Below are 21,266 nucleotides of genomic sequence, written 5' to 3'. Positions count from 1 at the left end.
TATAGTAAATTACCACAAGATAAATAAGATCACATCTAAATAAATAAATAAACTATAACAAATTTCATATTAAAAGAATTGAGCACAATCAAATTAACCAAGCAAGATTTAACACAATATACATTTTGAAAACATTTAACTTTGATAATGAGGTGGCATAAAAAAAACTTGACGCACCATACTATACCAGTACTGTCCTATAATAACCAGCATCCCAAGGCACCGTCTGACGGGAAAGTTATAGAAAGAAAACCGGCATCCAGGCCGCCCTAGCGTCCCAGCAGTGCCGATGCTAAAAATTCAATCCCAGCCACGAAGTGAGACGGCTATGGCCAATATCAAACTTGCCTACCCACGATCCGATGGTAATCATGGAAAAGTATAAACATGCGTGCTCATCACATTCCACCAGCGCTCTAATCACATCCACAACTACAGAACACCGTTATTGTATGGATGCGTCTAAAAAAACCATATATATATATATATATAAATACCAATTCCCAATTTTTATAAAACAATGGATAACACCCACAACTTCAATTCATCAAATAATCCGTCATCTTAATATCTAATGGTATATATATATATATATATCCAATATTTTTCAATACCATCAAAAAATTTTCCCACCATTGTTTCAATGCCGTTTTATTTATATTAAATTTGGAGGATATGAAGAAAATATTTATTTAAATGTTATCAATTTATTCCAACTCTATTCCCGAGAGTTTGCAACCAGCTTTGAGTTACATATACTCGTTCGGAGAGGATAACAGTAAAGATGTTTTTGTTTTAGCCGGCAGTGGAGTTTATAGGGTGGTGATCCAAGTCGCTGCAATTACTTTTGTTCAAAGGAAGGTGTGAGGGATGTTTCTTCTCCCATTTCTTCTTTGTGTAGAAACCCGGGGGGGGGGAGGGGGGTTGTGGGGTGGGTGGATGTGAGCTGCATCTAAGATTAGCCTTTGAAGTTGTTCTATTGAAAATTCTCTCCCGCTGCTTTGCTAGTATCTAATGCCCACCACCTTCAGTTTTGTCTTTCCCTATCTAATTTATATAATGCAAGTGACCACCATTGTCTGCACCTTGCCTGATTTGACACTTAACTCTTCCAGCTTTACTAAAATCGCTCCATTTACCCACACAAGTTAATCAGAAGAATGCTGAAAAGAGCTTACTTTTAGCTGTTAAAAAAAGATTAGGCCAGGTTTTCTAATTAAAAAAGCCAATTAGACACAGAAGAGGTCACTCAATCCATCGTCATACCTTTATGATATCTTGAAAGTGACGAAGAATCAAAGAAGAAGCTTTTAAAAGAGGGGATTTTTTGAGATTGTTCCGGTATGTACACTGAACAAGTAGGAGGCGTCAAGTGCTGAGCTTCATCTGCCTTTAATTCCTTATCAAATGATGACAGCTGAGTACGACAATACAAAATCATTCCATTAGGATTTCTATAATCTAGAAATTGTGCAATCAAGAATGAGATAAGATCCAGCTCAGGAAAGCACACCAGATAGAAGTTCATTGAAATCAAAACTGACAGACTTCTGTCCAAGGAGAACCCAGTAGTATAACAGACAAAATCTATCTACATGTCTTTGTTCTTGCTCCTTACGAGACAGTTCTCAATCACTTCATCACAAAGATCAAGAGTAACCTCCATGTTCCCTTCTTTATAGATCATATCAACAAAAAGGTTGTATATTTCTCTATCTGCAATCAAACCTTGTCCTCTCATCTCTTCAAATAGTTCTCTAGCATCCGCAAATTTCTTTCTCTTGTAAAAACCCTTAATGAGGGCATTGTATGAACTAGCAGTGAGGAGAAATCCCTTTGCGACCATTTCTTCGTGCAAAAACCCTGCTGTTTTCATATCCCTTGCTTTACAATGTCCCTTTATTAAAATGTTATAGGTGTTGTTATCGGGTATTAATCCTTGCGCACACATACCCCTATAAATCTCAGTTGTGGCACGCATATTATTTCTTATGCAGTACAGCTTCATAAGAGAATTGTAGGTAGTGGTATTAGGCATTATACCTTTCTCCAACATCCATTCAAGTAGCCTCTCACCATCTTCCAGCATTCCTGACATGCAAAAGCCATTCATCAGCACAATGAATGCAACAACTGTCAGCTTACACCCTTTATCCAACATCTCTTGCAGCAGCATATAAGCTTTATCCATCTCCCTTATTTTACAATACGCATCCATGAGAGTGGTATAAGTGAAAGAATCAGGATGCATACCAGCCACCTCCTCCATTTTTTCCTTCAATTTTTGGGCCTGCACTATATTCCCTGATTTGCAAAGACCATTAACAATTGAGTTGTAAGTGCAAACATTTGAATGAAGACCATTACTATGCATCTCTTGAAGAAGGTCAATAGCGATATCTACCTCTCCTTGCTGACAACATTTGGGACAAGCCCCTTCCTAGCCATCTGGTTGTGAAGAGAAAAAGCTTTTTTCACCTCACCTGTTTTGCAGTAACCATCAATAAATGTTGCTAAGTAACTTCATCTGGTTGCAACCCCCTGCTTACCATTTCATGGAAGATGTTATCAGCTTCTGTCATCTTTCCAGCCTTACAAAACCCATGTATAATAGCAGTATACGTTACAAAATCAGGAATAATTTTCCTAACCCTCATTTCATCGAACAACAGATATACAGCTGGAACATTGCTCAACTTACAATAACCATCAATTAAGGTAGTGTAAACCACATTATCAGGAACTAATCCCTGCATCATCATCTCCCTCAGGACCTTCTCAGCTTCATAGAGTTTGCCATTCTTACAGAGAAAAAGTATTATGCTGTTACAGATATATGGGTTCGGCTTCAGTCCTTTTACTTCCATTTCTCCTATGAGCCCCAAAGCCTTCTGGAGCTCCCCAATGTGACAATATTTGCTGATTATAGTACTATAAGTTACAACATCTGGTATACTACCCCTGAACTCCATTTTCAGTAGTAGATGGTGGGCTTCTTTTATTTTCCTAATTGACAAAGAGATTTAATAATAATGTTATATGATGTAGTGTTCCAACAAATACCCACTTCGGGATATTCATTGAAAACCTTTATTGCCATCTCAAAGCCATCAAAACTTCTTGATAGATGAGAAAGAAATAAATTACAAGAATCAACAGACAAAACCAAACCATAAGTCAACAATTTGTCAAAAAAATTTCTTGCCTCGTTGAGCATCCCAGTTTCAACAAGGACTTGGAAGAAAATATCAAATACATGGGGATCTGAACCCCAATCCTTATAAGTGTATATCAGTTTCTCAGCAAAATTAGTGAATGAAAGACTAACATCTAAATTGGGTTTTTCCCAAAACTCACGAATAAGCCCATGAACCATTTTGAGATCCTTAGACGCTGTAGCAATTTGAACAACAATGCAGCGAGCCTCTAGTGATGGTTCTCTACGTAGGCATGCCCAATCAAAGAAATCCAAAACCAATTTATAATCATGCTTAATGCTCATAAAAATCCAAATTAAATGGTCAGGCCTGAACTTGGACTCATAAGACTTCAGAATGCGGCGTAGAGACTCAGACCGACGTAATTTTATTGTGGTGGAAATATGATGAACAAATTCAGCATCTCTGATGGTAGGTTTTTTAGGGGAATAATCAGGAAAAGGTCTGATATTTGTTGAGCTTGATGAGAGGTCCATGGTACAAGCAACTTCTATAGGAGAAGAATGGCAAACAATTTGAAGCAAAACTTAAATATTGATTATGTAAGATGGTCTGCAAACAACTGACCGAGAAGATGGCGCACCTCTTCATATCTGTTAAAGAATCGCATCAAGAAATAATTTAAAAATCCTTTGTCTGGTGATCCAGCATCCCTCCATTTAGAATAATCAACGCAAAGAGATTTCCTCATCATTCCATCCCTGTAAAAGAAACAATTTTTTTTCCACTCAATTCGATTAAATACATGGTAAAGCAACTCTTTTTCTGCTCTCCTCTTTTCCTATTCTTCAAATATAACTTGGTCAGAGTCCAGACAAAACTACCAAGGCATCATTCTTTCCATGAACAACTGAACAAATTTGGCCTGCTACATCTATATCATTATTGAAGTAATTTACATATAAGAAAAAAGATATATTCTTATTGACATTCTATTAAACACTAGTTGAGCATTCCTCACACTCTCTCTGCTTCCCCAACTAAGTTCTATGGTCCCATATACAAAAAAGAAGCCCCAAAAAACCAAAATCTAAAATTCAGAATAGCTATTATGCATCCCTTATGAGTTAGTGTCCTATCTAATTTATGTGGAAGCAATATATTATATTTGCCATCGGAAAAATCCATCCACATGTAGAATAAGGTCATACAGTGCCATTGATTTAAAGAAAAATAAAAAAGCCACGAATTATACAATAATGATTAAAAAAAAAAATGAAAACCCAGTTAGTAGAGTAAACATGTATACAGTTCAGTACCTTGGAATTGATTAATGGCGGAAAAAAGTCGAACACTTTCTACCTGCTTCAGGGAGATGACCATGGTTGTACGGTATTCAAATAAGAATATTTTGCTGGGCCAAGCCCATTTTAAAAAAGATCAATTTTAGTAGGCCTAATGGGCTTACAAACTCAAAATCTGAAAGTACACCATTTTTCTTTTCTTTTTTTTTTTTAATTAAAAAGAAAAGGAAAATTACGTTTTACTCTCACAGCTATGCAACTTCTAACATTTTACACCCTACGACTACCAAATCTTCCACGTTGACACCTGAATTATTGCTTTTATGCCAATTAAATTCAAATGTACATTTTCATATATATATGAATTTGATGAAATTAAACATGCACAATATATTTATCTCTATTTAGAAATTATTTTATTCTATTTTATTTTATTTTTCTGTTGTACAATATGTAAGGCTAATTTTGCCGAATTTATTAGGATAATATTATATCTTGGCATCTCTTTCCCAGTGTAGACCTGTGACTAAGATTGCATGATAGACTAAATTGATATAAAAATAATGGTTTAGGAAACAAAATAAGAGGATGACAAAATAAATAATTTTAATGGTTGAATATTCTTATCTGTATCTATGAAAATACGGACTCTAATGATACGAAATGCGAAAATTTTTAAATAGATTATAAATTAAATAAATTATTTAAAAAAAAAAAAAGAAAAAACAACAACAATATAAGGAGTTTTATAGTTCAAGAGGAAAACATAAAAGGTAGTACAATTAAAAAAGGCCAAATATAGTCAACTCAAAAAATTAAAAAATTAAAAATAAAAAGAATAATTTGAATGACATATCCTTGAGATAACAGTAATTTTTGGTTAAGCTGTACCATTGAACGAAACATGGTGAAATTTACGAGTGGAATACTAGAACTAGTTTCACTTGTTTATATGATGACTAGATTTGGCCGCATGCATTGCATGTGTACCATATTTACTAATGTTCTAAATGTTTTTTAATTTATATTTAATCTAAAAATATAACAAAGATAACCATATAAGATTTTGGTTCTGAAGTGATCTATCAAACATATATTAGACATATTTGTAAACATATAATTATATATAGATAATAATATAAAAATTTTAAATAAATACGGATAATAAATAATTATTATAAAATTAAATCCCTATAGATTTTTTATTATTAAAATTAAATAATATCAATCAGTGAGAGCTATTAACACAAGTCAAATAGTGATACAGAGAAACCATACCATGGGATTTGAAGATTTTAGATCGGATTTGTATATGATAAAATGTAAAATTTCTATTTTAAACTTGATATAATTGCACCATACAACTGGGAAACTCAAAAAAAAAAAAAAAAAAAAAAAAAAAAAAAAAAAAGGTGCTAATTACATTCATTTGGACACCCGCTCATACACTCGCCCTTTCCCACGTCTACGGCTGTCTTTTACTTTTTACAAAACCAAAGCATATTTTAATTAAAACAAAAGCCATGGAATTTAGTTTATATTACGAAACTGCCATTTCATTTTTTTAAAAACTGCAAATCCAATTTTAAAATTTTTTTAACTAAGTAATGCTAATTTGTTTTATATTTAAAATAAAAAAATTAATAATATTTTACAGTTGTTCATTTATTTCTAGTTAAAATAAAATATATATATATATATATATATAAATTGTTAATAGATTTAGCAAAATAATATGATTTAATAACAAAAAATAAAAAAAATAAAATAGTATTGTAGGAATAGAAAAATAAGAAAAATCTCAATAAAAAAATTAAAAGATTCTAACTTAAAAAAAAATAAAAATACATAATTGAGATATTTAATTAATTAATGATACATATTTATTATTTTATTATTTTAGTTTTTGAATAGTATTAGTTTTGTAATTATATCATACAAATTTATTATAGTTTTAGTTAGTTAAATAAACAAAAATGGTTCAGTTGAGAAAAAAAAAATAAGTTTTTCATTGTATTAAAACATTTATTTTGCTTTAGTTAAAGATATATGAATATCAATTTTGTAATCAAATTGCATATGTTGTATAACACTTAAAAAATACATGTAAAATAAAAAATAAAAAAAAATGAAAGAAGCTTTTTGTACTAAAATTGATCCAATGACAATACTAATAAGCTATAAAATTAATGGGTAATTTTTTATAAAAAGGTTAAAAGATACGTGTATTATGAAAAAATGGAGTTTTGCATTTTCAAACTATAAAACCACCTCGTTTTATGGTTTTAACATTTAAAAAAAAAAACAAAAAAACTCAAGATCAAAGCTAAAACACCAAGAAAACGGTCATTTTTGAACCATTTTAAACAATAAAAATGGACCAAAACATCGTACAACTTATTGCTGAAAGTATATACTAAGGATATTTAATTAAAGGACATATGGAGATGGAATTATATGTCAACTAGAGTAAATTACAAATTGTTGTGAGTTAAAAATAAAACTCCAAAAAGGACCAAATTATTCACACTCTTATGGTGGGATTAATTATATAATATTTCTAGTTTACTTTTTCTGTGCTTTCAATATTGATGAGGATGAGGATGATGATAATGATCATGAGACTAAAAATAATGAAAAATGAACAACAAAAGGATATTATTGCTTGTTCCTTTTAGCACTGTGCTCTTATTTGGCCTGGTTTAAGGGGGTATGATGTAAGGGGGCATTTGATTGATTAAAAGGTGTGAGTTTGCATAATGGACCTTCAAAATAAAAAGCTGTGGCTATCCTTGTTTTGGGAATCATTTAGGTACATAATCTATAGCCCCTTGAATTTTTAAATAATGTAAAATTTTATTTTATTTTATTTTATTTTATTTTTCTTGAATATTAAAGATGGGAATTCGAACGATCATTATGACAAAGCCAATATAATGTTTCCACTGAGATATGAATTGGGTAGGCTTATCCTAGCTAATACTGTTGAGATGTCCAAAAATGCAAATTCAATTCGACTTTTAGAGTTATAAACTCTCTTAGGCATCATATGAGGACATATTCTTAATCAATATGACAATCTGAACAAGGATACTCTCATGCATATTGTAAATTATTTATTGGCTACTTCTTGGAGAACTTAGTTAAAGATAAAAAATTTCATATGCATTCTCTTAATTATTTCCCCTTGAGCTATCTCGTCGGCAAAAAGCATATAGCTTGAATTACCAGTGGCACGGTAGAGCATAAGGAGAGAATTTGTGAAAACTGTAAAACAAGAAGCATCTATGCTAATTGTACAAAAAAAAGCATATATAGAAACCAAGTTACCTAGCTAGCCAACACCGAAAGCAATACACAGACCCCATTTCATAAAGAGTAATACTTAAGATATTGAAAAGTTTATTGAAATATTATTAAGATGATTCTTCTTATTTTATTTGTTGAAATATTAATATACCTTAAACATTGATAATTGAACTTAATGAATAAATATAATTAAGTGTAAGATAATAACGTAATGATACCTTATCATTTGGTGAATATTTTAATAGGATGATTAGCATTATTATTATTAATTTAATTTTTCATAAAAGCAAATGAACCTTCGTCTCAGCTGCTTTCCATTTCACTTCATAATATAAGACCAATATCCCAAGCACCATTTCTCACCCTCTCTTGCACGACTTTTCTTCTCCCCATATCCATAACAAATGAAGCTGATCATGATGATCCTTTTTTCGACACCAACTGTGTTTTTCATTTCTCTGTTTCTACTCCTACTCTCCTCCTCAGTCTCATCACAACTATGCCCAAGAAACTGTGGGAAAGTCCCTCTCAGGTTTCCATTTGGTGGTATTCCTGGCTGTGGAGACCCACGCTTTCAGCATTATGTGAATTGCGACCAAGAAAGCCTCACCTTCACAACCCACACGGGTTCATACCCAGTGACCTCCATTGATTATGAAAAACAAGTTATTTACATCTCTGACCCTTCCATGTCAACCTGTTCCTGTACTCAGCCAAGCAAAGGCTTTGGACTTGATTGGGATGCTCCTTTTGATTTCCATGACGACACCATCTTTGTTTTGCTTGATTGTTCATCCACTTCTTCACCTATATACAATCCCAGTGATATAAGTTCTGACAATATTGGAAATAGCTCCAAAGTCCCTTCCTGTGATACTGGAGGAGTACCCATTTGCAATTCCTTGTATTCTTGCAGACCCATTAGCACCAATAATCTACCAATCTCTACTTGCTGTGTTTACGCCCCTGTTGATCTCGGACCGGCGTTTGACATGGATTTGGAGACGCTGAAATGTAGCTCTTACTCTAGTTTTTACAGCTTCAATGGCAGAGAATCTGATCCTAATAGTTGGAAGTATGGGATGGCTCTTAGATACAAATTCAATGTGAAAAATGAATTTCCAAGTCCTTGTGACTATTGTGAAAGGAGTTTTGGAGTTTGTGGGTATACTGGAGCTTATAATTCCTTCATCTGTAACTGTCCTAGTGGGCTCAATACCTCAACTGGTTGTCTCTTTGGAGGGCCATACAACACTGGTTCAACGTTTCTACCATGGCAGACTGGTACAATATATGTGTATATATATAAAACAATATAATTTTATTCTACTAGAGTCATCATCACTAGCTTATGTTGGATACTTGGCTTACGATCAAATGTAATTCAGATGAAATATCCCACAAATTAATCGATTGGGTGTCAGACGCACAACATGAGCTCGATTATGTGTATATAATATGTTATAGTTCAATTAATGTTAGCTAATCTGCTACAATTTTTAGACTAAATCATTGATTCTAATAGTGACTATATTTTTGGTGTTCTTACAGGGGCGTGGTTGGTGTATTGTTTGCCATGGCTATTGGTTTGGCTGCTGTAGATTGAGAAATTCAGCACTGCATGGAAATTAGCGTCGAAATCAGATTGTTAAGGTTTGACGTTTTGTTTTTGGTGTTAGAAATTTCTCTATATTATTCAGATGGGGATAATTTCAAGTTAATTAATTGGCTAATAATAAAAAGCCTAGTAACTTTTCTCAAACATCCATGAATGACAGAGTTCTGGATATGCTAGTAGTGTCACCTCTTATATTACCTGATATTTCAGTCTCAACTTTTTTCTTTTCTTCTTTTTCTGTTGCTGTATTCATATATTACCCAAATATAAAATTTTCATTAACTTAAAAAAAACAAAATCATGCAAGCACTTTGAGGGTCATTGAGTGATCCAGCTAGTGAAGCAAAACTTTAATCCTAAAGTTGGTTGATTAAAAGATTATAAGGAATTGGGTTCCTTCTAGAAAGCACTACGGCCACTAGGAGAGAATCACTTTCATTAGGATGGTTCCTTCTTTTTTCATCACTTTATCAGCTTCATAAACCAGAAAGCAATTTCGGAAAGCATATCTCCACTATTTTATTCCTAAATGGTTAGCGTCCGCTTTAATAGCTAGCTTTGCATTTAGAATATAAATCCATGATATGGAATATGATTAAAGTGAGTCTATGATATTGGAAAGCATTATAAAATGGTACCAACAATCAATTTGCATAGTTAGCGTGGGGTTGTCATTGTTTTCTCTAACAACGATCCAAAGTTCAAAACCCCAAAATATATAAATAAAAAATCGATGTGCTTTTGTACAAGAATTCACTTTAAATCAGCTCTTGTTTATTGAAAATGCGTGCTCCTAACAACAAGAGTGGAATTTGTTGTTAAGACATTCTTCAGGGATCAGTGTGGTGCAAATACTCGACTGTTTGGTGTAATCAAATTCATAAACAGAGAGACGAAAAAGAATGATGCTGATCCTTTTCAAAACTGAAATTGGGTTAATTTCATTAGGAGTAATAAAGGAAGCAATGTGGGTGAAATAATGTGGGTGAAATAATGAAAGAATTGGGAAGGGGCAGGAGCAACCTTGTTGTAACTTAAAACCCCACCATGTATTTACAAAAGAAACACTAAGGGCTGCAAAACTTGGTTTCTGTGTGCTCTTTCTTCTTCATATATTTTCTCTATTTTGTAAGGATAAAAAACTATCCACTTTGTTTTTGGTATCATTATCATCTCATGTTGCAGCACTGAGGTTTTCCATGATATTGCTGCAATTTTCCCCACATGCACATCATCTGTCTTGGGGATTGGTAATGTGCAGTTAAGTAATCTTCGATGCACCCAAACTGGCAGAACTTCTGGCTATGCAGATATTCAACGGTTCTTGAACGGTTGAACTGCTCCACCCACATTCCCATGCTTACATCTTCCATCTTGAACAACTGCATTATGGGCACATGGGTGGTTTTTAATTAACTATGAAATGGACTTCAACCAACCACTGAAAAAATCTAATTGTTCATGCACAAATTCACAGAGAGAGAGAGAGAGAGAGAGAGAGAGAGAGAGAGAGGATTAATGAAACATACTCTCAGCCTGTGTTTTTCAAACTCAGAAATGATGAACTCTGCAATGTCTCTGGATATTATGTAACCTGGACCATTTGCATAAGGTGGATAATCTTCTTCTGGCCATTCCTGATAGTCAATAGAAAATAACATTAGCAAGAGCGCTTTTCCATATTTTTAAAGTGCGGCCCCATGTGAAGAGACCAATAAATTGAATCAACATTAGACACCAACCCCCAGTAGAGGACAAGGAAAGTTTAATATCAATCAGCAAAAGTCCCGTTATATCAAGTAGGAAGATATCCAAAAATTACATTGAATATTCTACGTGATGCCATCAGGCAGGTAAAAAATCTGAGCAAAATAGACACAGAGAGATGAATTAGGTAGGAGGACATGCCATCACCACATTTCTTTATTGCCGTCACCAAATTTCTATAAAAATAAAGGACCATTCTCCGAAATAATACGGTTCGAACATTTTCCTAACTAGAAAAATCTCATCTTGGCATGTATTATAGAATATAACGTATGTTCAAAGAAGAACATCTGCATACAACCATGTAGAAAAGCAAAGGGACTTTAAAATAAAACATAATATGTTAAAAAGGAAATTACTAGTGGAAACACAATTTTTAAGCAATATTCATTAAGTCAGCATTTTCTGAGAAGTGAAGAACCAGGGGGGAATGCATACCTCATATGTCACTGCCCATTTACCATAACGAAGGGGCTTGTGGTGGTAGTTCATATTTCCCACATAGAGACTTCTACCTACATGGACTTTGCACACCTCCTTAAGCACAGCATCGACCCTTACAAATGTGTCATCATCACACTTCATGATATTCTTTGCTGCCATTGTGCGAACCTGTCACATACAGAATTTTAAAAAACATACCAAACTTTAAGCAAGACAGAACAGATATAGCCAAATAGAAGACAAACTACTCACACCATACTCGGCAATTGCAATTGTCTTCAAAACAACTAGGTCATAATTGTCCATGTAAGGAACTACAACAATATCACCAAAATATTCTGCCTCTTTCTTGAGCTCCACATTTACTTCCTTTCTTCCATTCTGTCAAAATATGTAATTCCCAAAGCTGTAATATCTTGAACACAAAACTTAGCAAATGGTTTCTACAAATAAATGGTTTGTCATAAAACAATCAATGGCTTCTGCATTCATCCATACCAATGCAACAAAAAACCGAGCCACAACATGTGAAGATTTGATTAATTTATGCTGCATCCATGACTTCCTCACAGCCATCCGCTCTGAAAAATGGTTTCCAGCAGATAGGATGCCAATGAAAAGCTCCACACGATCATAGGGAACAGGTGGAGCTTTCCATTTAGGAGACATCTCAAGATGCATTTGTGGTGCAAAGCTTGGATGTGATGTAGGTAAAGACGCAGCAAATACAGAGCGCACATCAATGTCTCCATTTACGTAAAGTCCAGTGGCATCCTCCAAAACAAATCCCTGTGGACATAGTATAAAATTTTAGCATGTCGATTCATCATAATATAAGATAATATCTCATGGATACTAACCGTGCGATAGGGAAAAGAAGTGACATGCCGGCCATCAACATTGATATGGTAACCTTCCAAGCCAGCACTCACAGTAAGAACAAATAACTTGTCCTCCACAAATGGATATGGCCACTCTAAAGTCACCTTTTTGGTACGCCCAATCAATCTGTTCAGCCACCACATGGCTTTGGATTCTTCAGAATGATTATCATCATCACGAATCCATTTCTCGCATTTCAGCTGTCCATCAACTTCACAATATCAAAACAATCAGCAAAGATGGATGATGTGCCCCCCTTTTTACAACATCAAGGAAAAAGAAGGCGAACTATATGTGTGCATAACTGAAGCAGATACAGACCATCCAAAAGACATTCAAGAAGAAAAAGAAAACGATGCTCTTGGAATGGAAACAAAAAGAAAAGTACAAGACTCACAATACAGAAATTGAAAATCCCACACTGGTATTTCCCAAATTCTCAAATTCTCAAGAGGTCAACGTATAGTCGAGTCAATTTAATTTAGCTAATGACAACATATGACATCTTAATATATTTGCCTAGACTAAATTTATTCCAATTTGACCAACCATTTACAGCAAAAGGAAACCAAAACCAAAATCAAAAACAAAAACAAAAATAAAAATGAAACAACCTTTAGGAAGAATAATAATTAAAGTGAAAACAACATGACTATATGACCCACCAGTTTCTTCATCAGCCCTGGATTTCCAACCCTCACACCTCAACGCAGATCCCCATTGCATCCTATAACACGTGTTCTGTTCGATCACTGGCCTCCCACTCCAATCCCCCTTCAATCTGGGATTGAAATGCAATATCCTTGGCGGGTCTTCTCCATCCACAGTCTTCAAACCCTGCAACTCCATCATAAACTGCGACACCATCACCGAATCATCCCCTTCCTTCAAGACCGATATCAGCGGGTCAGATTCCTTATGAGCCCATCTGGGTGTCCCAACAACTGTAATATGAGACCACAGAGTCAGTCCGCATGGAATCACCAAAACCCGATTCCGAGCTTCGAATTCGGACCCAGATAGTGTAATCGAATGCGGGCACGGTTCAGACCTGTTTTCGGACTTTGTATTTGGCTCGAGCTCCACTTTCCCGGATTCAAGCTCATCCCAGAGCTTCTTTCCCGCGACCCAAGCATTCTTAGCTGCCTTATGAAGCTCCGGAAACTCGTCCCTACCGGCATTGCTATCGAAGGCTGTCTCGTTGAACACCAGGCTGGAAACTTTATTGAACTCCCTTATACGCCGCCTCTCCGGCGAACGGTACGGCGAGCCACCGAACAACCGAAGTGGGTCATTGGCGGGTCGGCTCGGGGCGTCTATATCAGCCAATTCCTCTTCAGTTTCAAGCGCGAAAGGCCTCGGAAACGAATCGCTGAGAAACCCGAATGACCCATCACCCGAACCCGACCCGAGACTTGTTCTGAGCACCAGAGGCATTTCGAAGCTCATGAGGAGTAGGTAGAAGAACACTACGCCCATCAAAACTTGCAGCAATCCGACTCGACTCGGAGACCAGAGCGTGTCGGACTTCACTCGCTTCATTGTCCCCAAAACACCCCCAAACCCAGTTTCCTTCACAGACAATGAACAAGGGTACAACCAAAAATTTTTTTTTTTTTTTTTTTTTTTGTTCTCTGGTTTTGCTCAGATACTCTGTTTCAGCAAAACCCTAACCCTAGGTTTGAAAGCAATGAGGTTGGGAATGAAAATCTACAGCTCATTGAGATTTGCAAAAAAAAAAAGAAAAAAAAAAAACATTCGGATAGAAACAAAAAATGTATACAGAAAGAAAAAGCTGTGGTTGCTTGTTGAAGCACTTGAAGAAAATTTGAGAGATTGGAAAATTATTGATACCATAAAAACAGGAAACTACAAAAGGACTGTACTTGAACACAACGACGCCATTGCTTTGCCTTTGCTTCTTTTGCATTTTTTTGCCAGTTTGGAATTTTGGAGTTGGCATGGCGAAAACGACGCCACTTTAAAAGAAAAACCAACATCCGTGAAAAAGCAGCGTAGAACCACTGTCACTGTTTTTGGTCATTTAAAAAAAAAAAAAAAAAAAAAAAAAAAGAGAAAGAAAGAAAATAAATAAATAAATAAATAAAAGGCAAAGACCGGGAGACAGAGAAGTAGGTCATGGAGCGCACACACCTTGGACTCAAGTGGTCATCTTTTCTTTCTCTTTCCTTTTTGGATTATTGAATTTTGGTTGGTTTTTTTCTATTTATTTATTTATTTTTCATTTTTTACTCATTTAATATGTTCTCTTATGGAGCCACTTATCATCAATATTGGGGAATTTAAATTTTAGATGATAAACTTTTAAAACCAAATGAAAAACAAAATTTATAAAAATGTCGAGTTACAAACTTTTGTCTAATAAATATTTTTAATCTTCTTTTTTCCGTTAATTAGAAAACTTTTTATTATTGGGAATTCCAAATGGCATTGTAAGAATGTTATGCAAATTCAATGAATAATGGGTAATCTGCTGTAATGCCAAAGATTGCAAAATTCGCTCTTAACTATAAAATTTCAAAACAGTGTTACATAACAACAATTGCTTGAAAATATTACATGTAACAATTACATTATGTTATCTATATCATTTTTTATTATGATGTATAACGTAAAACTCAACTATCTATAATCATCCATAATATATAAATGTTATTATGTGTTCAATATAATGAATTACTTGCTATACTATACTTTTTATGCAATGATTAAAGGAATTTTAAAATATTATCCATATGATAATAGAAAAAGGACAATGCCAACATTTTAAAGGAATTTTTTGAATCAATAGTATGTGAACTTTGAAAATGTTATCATGTATTTTTCCCTTTCAATATTTCAAACACATAATCTCATAGATATAGATAAAAAAAACAATATCAATTGAGTCAGCCTCAATTTCGACTCTACTTATTAAATGTTATATGATTAGATGTGAATGCATGAAAATATTTGTACTTACCATGTTGTATTAACAAAGCAATGTTTTCAAAATTCAAATAGCGTAGTCAATTTCATAGTTCATGGAGCAATTCGCAAATTTTAGTGTAGGTATTAGTTAAATTAACTCATAAATAAATGAAATAAGATGATTTTTTTTTTCAGCAAATGAATTAATATGAAGATAATTTTACAAATGGAGTTTTCTTATCTAAAAGTATATATATATATATATACTGAGTTCTTCTATGATGCTGACAATAATTTTTTAAAAAACCGTCATTAATAACATACACAAAGACGATAACTTTTAAAAAATATCGTTAATACTATACACAAATACTACAATTTCTTTACAAATCATCATTTTTGTAGATGTCCGCAATACAAAATTTCATTATATATATTTACTTTGGAATAATAAAGAAGAATAGTGCATATTTTTAAGTTTCTAACCTTTTTGCTTTTTAAAATTTTTACATGATATAGCAAGTGCCGCCCTTCTCACTAATTTTAGTTTTTAAGAAATTTTTTTTTTTTGAAAATAGTTTTTAAGAATTTATTGAGATGAAACTGTAGTATTCATTGAGGAAAATTTGGAGAAGCTAAATTTTAAAATCTCTAATACGTTCATTTAAAAATAAAAAAATAAAAAAGAGACAATTTTTCCTAATTTACTTATCATATATTTTTTTCAACACCTTCATATTTTTAATCGAGTAATGTTAATGACATAAACTTTACGGATGATTTAAAACTAAATGAAAAAATATGCATACATAAGCATTAAAAGGAAAAGTGAAATTTAATAACCAATCATATAAAAAAAATGTTATTTATCATAATAGGAACGATACGGTATGTTGTTGTAATGCAACTTTTAGTTGTTTGAATGTTATGAGTTTACTCTTTCAACTTTATTAGGTATAACTTTTGTTTCAATTTTTATTTTTAAGAATTTTTATTTTTTTTTTCCTGCAAAATCTTTTAAAGAGTTTTAGAAAACATTACTTCGTTATTGTTTTGGTTAAAAAACTCTTTTACAAATTTAAAATGTTTTAAAAAAAATTATCTAAATACTTATAAAAACAATCTCAAAAACTGTCAAAAAGTAAATTTTTTAAAAGTTATATCAAACAAAAGTTTCATATAAATTTTTAAAAAGGAGATTTAAATAGTATTCTCATAAACCATATGATAGTTTATATATATATATAATAATTATAACTTGAAATTGGCTTTTCCAATTTTTTTTTTTTTTTTTTTTTGTTTCGTAAATAAAAGTTAACTTTATTGTTTTTAAGTTGGTTTATGGGGTTGGATTGTATGTGGATCAGAAGGAAACAGGTATGAGTGAAGGAGAACGTTGGAAACGTGACACCGATCGGTGGGGACGCGCGAGAGAGAGAGAGAGAGAGAGAGAGAGAGAGAGAGAGAGAGAGAGAGAGTGTGTGTGTGCGCGCGCGTTGGTTGGTAGAGTTTTGAGGGTTTATATTTATTCGTGGGAGGATGGATGTCTTATTCTTTTCCTATTTGAATTTTAAATTTTCAAACGTGTCATGGGTCCCACCTTCCTTCTCTTCTCTCTCTCTCTCTCTCTCTCTCTCTCGATATATATATATATATATAAATATATATATATTTGGAAGCAATTAATACCTCCGTTGTATGACATATGCTGTCTCGTATAAACAAATAATCATAATTTAGTAAATAATATATATTAAAGGGGGATTCAGATTTAATTAAAAAAAAAAAAAACAAGGAACTCATATGTTTGTGGATTATATATTTGAGAGGAGAAAGACTCAAGAAATTATAAATAAATTGTACGAAGCAGTTACTTATAATAATATATTATTTATATAAAAACAAAGTCCATTTTTCTATAGCCATTGGTCTGTAGACAAGAAAATATATATATATATATATATATATATTATATTAACAAAAATGGGGAAGAACTAATGCATGGCCACGTCAACCGCCCTATGAGTCATTACAATTAATACTCCCATAGCCGATTTGAAAACATTTACCCTTTTCATACAAAACATTAGATTTTTGCTTATTTCAACTATTTCCCAGATATGAAGTTTCCCTTTAAACCTTTAAACATCTTGTCATTTTTGAAAATAACATTATCTTCAACCTTTATACACTCAGATTTTTGAAAACTGATCCATCATTTTTTTACCTTCAAATTTTATTTTTTTCTATATAACTCTCCCAAACACAAGAAATTTAACTAGAAAAAAAATAAAAATAGTCATTTTAAGATCCATTTTTGGTATTTTTGCATCAGAAAAAAATGTTAACATCCATACTCACGTCTTCCCAAAAAAAAAAAAAAAAAAAAAAACTCCATATCCATGCACAAACCTAGCATCGCTTTCTCTTTGTATTCTCTATCTGATTGGTTAAATAGAAAATAAAAAATAAAAATGAATGCTTGATCTGAAAAGTTATATCTAAATGAGCATGAATCAATGGCAAAATGTGCAATGAAATTTTCCACAATATCTCACTGATTAAACAAAAAATAAAAAATAAAAAATAAATGTCTTTTCTTGAACTGAAAAGTTAATATCTAAATGAGCAAGAATCAATAGCAGAAAGAAAAATGAAATTTTCCAAAATATGGATTTTGGTTGCCAAAACTAAGTTGGGCCACTAAAAGATTAAGAACAGGTCGTTAGGTCAATCGTTTTTTGTAAATTTTCATAACTTTTGTCGTGCCAAAAATCACAATTGAAGTAGAGAACCCCTACTTTAGGGATCGAGTTTTTTGAAGATGAATTATTTACTCTTTGAAAAAATTCCAATTTAAGTAGGGAAATCCCTATTTTAATATCACGATTTAGGAAAAAAAAAAAAAAGTTAAAATTGTTGTCAAATATATGCTTTCTCCCCCCCCCCCCCCAAAAAAAAAAAAAAAGTAAAGTAAAATTAACAACATAATAAAAAAAATTAAAAACAAAACCACGAATAAGGATGTTTACCAAATATAGAGGTCAACATATTTTATAATTCCTAAACTACAAATAAGGGATCATGTTAAGATTCACAATTAAAAGTGTTTTACCATATATAGAAATCAACTAATTTTCTAAAATTGTGACTGTATAACAAATCTATATATATATATATAGTTCTACTGCAGAGTGAGAAAGTCCACAGCTTATGGAGTGAGATTTTCGTGAGATTCAACGTTTCCCGTTAATTTTTCCTACAGAGCCTTCCTTTTACAGCTTAATGAAATGGTGCGCACCCATTTACCACCCAAAAACAAAAAAAACACTGCAGAGACTTCCTTTTACTGCTTTAATGAAACGGTGAGTGGCACCCATTTTAAACAAAAAAAAAAAAAAAAAAAAACAACAGAGAAAAACTCACAGGTCCAGCAGCTCCAGCAACTCTAGCTTCAAAATCACCTTTCCTAAATCCCTAAACCAGCTCCAGCTCACCCTCGTTCTTCTCTGCCTCCAGCGTGTTCGTCTCTGTTGCCCAGCACCTCCAGCAGCCGCGCAACACCTCCAGCAACATAGCCACTTTCAGGTTCCTTCTCTTCCTCTCTCACTCTGCATTTTTCGATCTGAATGCTTAGATATATATATTTTTTTTCGTGCTGAATGCTTAGATATGAATGCAGAAAGGATTAATTTCGTGTGATTAATTTCGTAGGATCTGACTAATGTGATTAATTTTGTGTGTTTTTTTCTACTTTGATGTTGAATTTCTATCTTTTCATTTTTCAAATTATTATTATGGTTTTTGGGTATCACCAAAAGAATTAAATGCTGATGATATACCAGAAGAAAGAATGCTTAGTAGATAAGCAAACAAGTACCAATTATGACCGGGGTAAAACTATAATCTTATTCAACTATACTAACAAGTACCAATTATTGTTATTTGTTAAATGTCAAAACCACTACTTGCTCTTTTAAAAGTACAATATTTGAATCCCCTTATTGCCAATTTAAAAAAAAAAATTCCATTTACTAGTGACAATTATTTGTTTTTGTTTATGTTTTCTGCACAATCTACACGTTTTTAGGTAATTAGTTCCCAAAACCAAAAGCCCCATTATTGATTATGGTGAATGGTATGGCTACGTGCAAGGTACATACATACATATATAATAAACATATGTACATATACATGCATGCATACATATATACAAACTACAAACTCATAGTAAAATTCACCAATCATGCATGTTATTTGAAATCTAATATTTGTTAAAGCTCATAATCTTAAATGTACGATGTATGATTTTTACATGCAAGGTAGGAAATAAAAACTTGTTTCTTGTGAATTCAGTCATATACATATATAGAAATGCATTTGACAATTGGTGTGATATTTACTGTACTAAATTTTTAATTTCATATCAATTTGGTTCATATAATTCTATGTGAATGTTTTGGTTCTTGACTATAGTTATTTTGGTTGCTTTCAGTTATTTGGATTTTTCTGCCATTGCATTTCCTGAACAGACATAGAGCTATGTGAATAACATAAGCTAAATTTGCTTGCAGCAATGTGTCAGATGAGACCGGAACTCAATTGTACACTCTACAAGTTGTAGAGCAAAGAAAGCCAAAGGTTAAATAGGAACTTCAAACAATTGAAGAGGCTTTCCAATTTTACAATGCATATGCAAGAGAATGTGAATTTAGTGCGAGAATGAGTACTAGTAAGAGAAAAAAAAAAGGAATAAATGAGCTAATATGGAAACGGTTTGTGTGTTTTAAGGAAGGAGAGACGAATGAACATTATCAGAAGAAAGAAAAACATACAGTTCAAAGATCTGGTGAAAGGAATCGAGAATTAGTTCAAGTTGGCTGTAAAGCTAAGATGACAATGGTTAAGAGTCAAACAGGACCAAATTGGATTGTTACTTAATTTGTAGAAGAGCATAACCATGCACTTGCTACTCCAAGCAAGATACATTTGTTAAAATCTTATAGAGTTGTATCAGCTGCAAAAAGAGTTTTGAGCCAACAGTTATTCGAAGCAAATATTCCAATGTGTCAACAAATAAGGGTGCTGGAAAAGATATAAGAAACTATGGACAGAGGGTGAGAGATGATAAAAAAATAATGATTAAGAATTGTTAATTAAATTTTTTTCTTCTGAGAAAGAAAAAAATCCAGGCTTTTACTTTAAGTTTGAACTCGATGAAGAAAGCAGGCCTATTAGATGCTTCTGGGCAGATCCTTTTGCAAGGAGATCGTATCATTTCTTTGGTGATGTAGTAGTGTTTGACACAACTTACAACACGAATAAATACGATATGATATTTGCTCCATTGGCAGGAGTAAACCATCATGGTCAGACTGTTATTTTTGGATGTGCTTTGTTGAGTGGTAAAAAAATCGAATCTTTTATTTGGTTATTCAATCAATTGTTGGATGCAATGCCGAGGGGTGCACCTCAGGTGGTTATTACGGATCAAGATCCTACAATGACTAAGGCCATTGTTCAAGTTCTTCCATCAACTTGTCATCGATACTATATCTGGCATATTTTGAATAAATTTTCAAAGAAGATAAATACAATAGTTTATCGAGATAACTATCATTGGTTCAAAAATATAATTTTTAACTCTAAAACTGTTGAAGAGTTTGAAACTAGTTGGGTTGAGTTGCTGAAGAATAGTCATTTGGAAGATAATACATGGTTGCGCCAAATGTATGAAGTCAGCAACAAGTGGGATCCTGTTTATTTTAATCATATTTTCAATGCAGGAATGTTGAGCAGTCAAACAGCAGAAAGTTCGCATGCATTTTTCAAAAGGTACATCTCAAACAAAAA

At 32.9% G+C, this 21,266-nt stretch overlaps 3 protein-coding genes and 1 pseudogene across 3 annotated transcripts; 1 reads left to right on the top strand and 3 right to left on the bottom strand.

Moving 5' to 3' along the window:
* Positions 1–42: 42 nt before the first annotated feature.
* LOC125418779 (uncharacterized) lies at positions 43–1,528 on the bottom strand. The gene is made up of 2 exons (XM_048463280.2): positions 1,267–1,528; positions 43–432 (listed from the first exon to the last, which is right to left on the bottom strand). The coding sequence occupies exons 1-2, from the start codon at positions 1,526–1,528 to the stop codon at positions 293–295; spliced, it is 402 nt and encodes a 133-aa protein (XP_048319237.2). The 3' UTR covers positions 43–292.
* Positions 43–4,592, bottom strand: LOC112489187 (pentatricopeptide repeat-containing protein At1g05670, mitochondrial-like; annotated as a pseudogene).
* Positions 4,593–8,091: 3,499 nt separating this feature from the next.
* On the top strand, positions 8,092–9,613 carry LOC107434092 (uncharacterized). The gene is made up of 2 exons (XM_016045508.4): positions 8,092–9,055; positions 9,323–9,613. Exons 1-2 carry the CDS (start codon positions 8,176–8,178, stop codon positions 9,370–9,372), a joined length of 930 nt encoding a protein of 309 aa, XP_015900994.3. The 5' UTR covers positions 8,092–8,175; the 3' UTR covers positions 9,373–9,613.
* Positions 9,614–10,086: 473 nt separating this feature from the next.
* Positions 10,087–14,508, bottom strand: LOC107409783 (hydroxyproline O-galactosyltransferase GALT6). Its single transcript, XM_048462902.2, has 7 exons — positions 13,148–14,508; positions 12,461–12,693; positions 12,099–12,389; positions 11,853–11,981; positions 11,595–11,768; positions 10,919–11,026; positions 10,087–10,771 (listed from the first exon to the last, which is right to left on the bottom strand). The coding sequence occupies exons 1-7, from the start codon at positions 14,022–14,024 to the stop codon at positions 10,559–10,561; spliced, it is 2,025 nt and encodes a 674-aa protein (XP_048318859.1). The 5' UTR covers positions 14,025–14,508; the 3' UTR covers positions 10,087–10,558.
* Positions 14,509–21,266: the final 6,758 nt, after the last annotated feature.

Source organism: Ziziphus jujuba, chromosome 12, assembly GCF_031755915.1.
Source record: "Ziziphus jujuba cultivar Dongzao chromosome 12, ASM3175591v1".
Taxonomy (NCBI): Eukaryota; Viridiplantae; Streptophyta; class Magnoliopsida; order Rosales; family Rhamnaceae; genus Ziziphus; species Ziziphus jujuba.
The sequence above is the reverse complement of the archived record's forward strand: the minus strand, read 5'-3'. Positions and strand labels throughout refer to the sequence as shown.

Coding starts and splice junctions, on each gene's coding strand:
- LOC125418779 (XM_048463280.2), bottom strand. CDS start 1,528: ATGAACTTCTATCTGGTGTGCTTTCCTGAGCTGGATCTTATCTCATTC. Junction 433..1,266: donor ACTTTCAAGATATCATAAAG/GTATGACGATGG, acceptor GGTGTTCTGTAG/TTGTGGATGTGATTAGAGCG.
- LOC107434092 (XM_016045508.4), top strand. CDS start 8,176: ATGAAGCTGATCATGATGATCCTTTTTTCGACACCAACTGTGTTTTTC. Junction 9,056..9,322: donor GTTTCTACCATGGCAGACTG/GTACAATATATG, acceptor GTGTTCTTACAG/GGGCGTGGTTGGTGTATTGT.
- LOC107409783 (XM_048462902.2), bottom strand. CDS start 14,024: ATGAAGCGAGTGAAGTCCGACACGCTCTGGTCTCCGAGTCGAGTCGGA. Junction 11,982..12,098: donor CTCGGTTTTTTGTTGCATTG/GTATGGATGAAT, acceptor ATATTTTGACAG/AATGGAAGAAAGGAAGTAAA. Junction 10,772..10,918: donor TTGAAAAACACAGGCTGAGA/GTATGTTTCATT, acceptor CCCATAATGCAG/TTGTTCAAGATGGAAGATGT.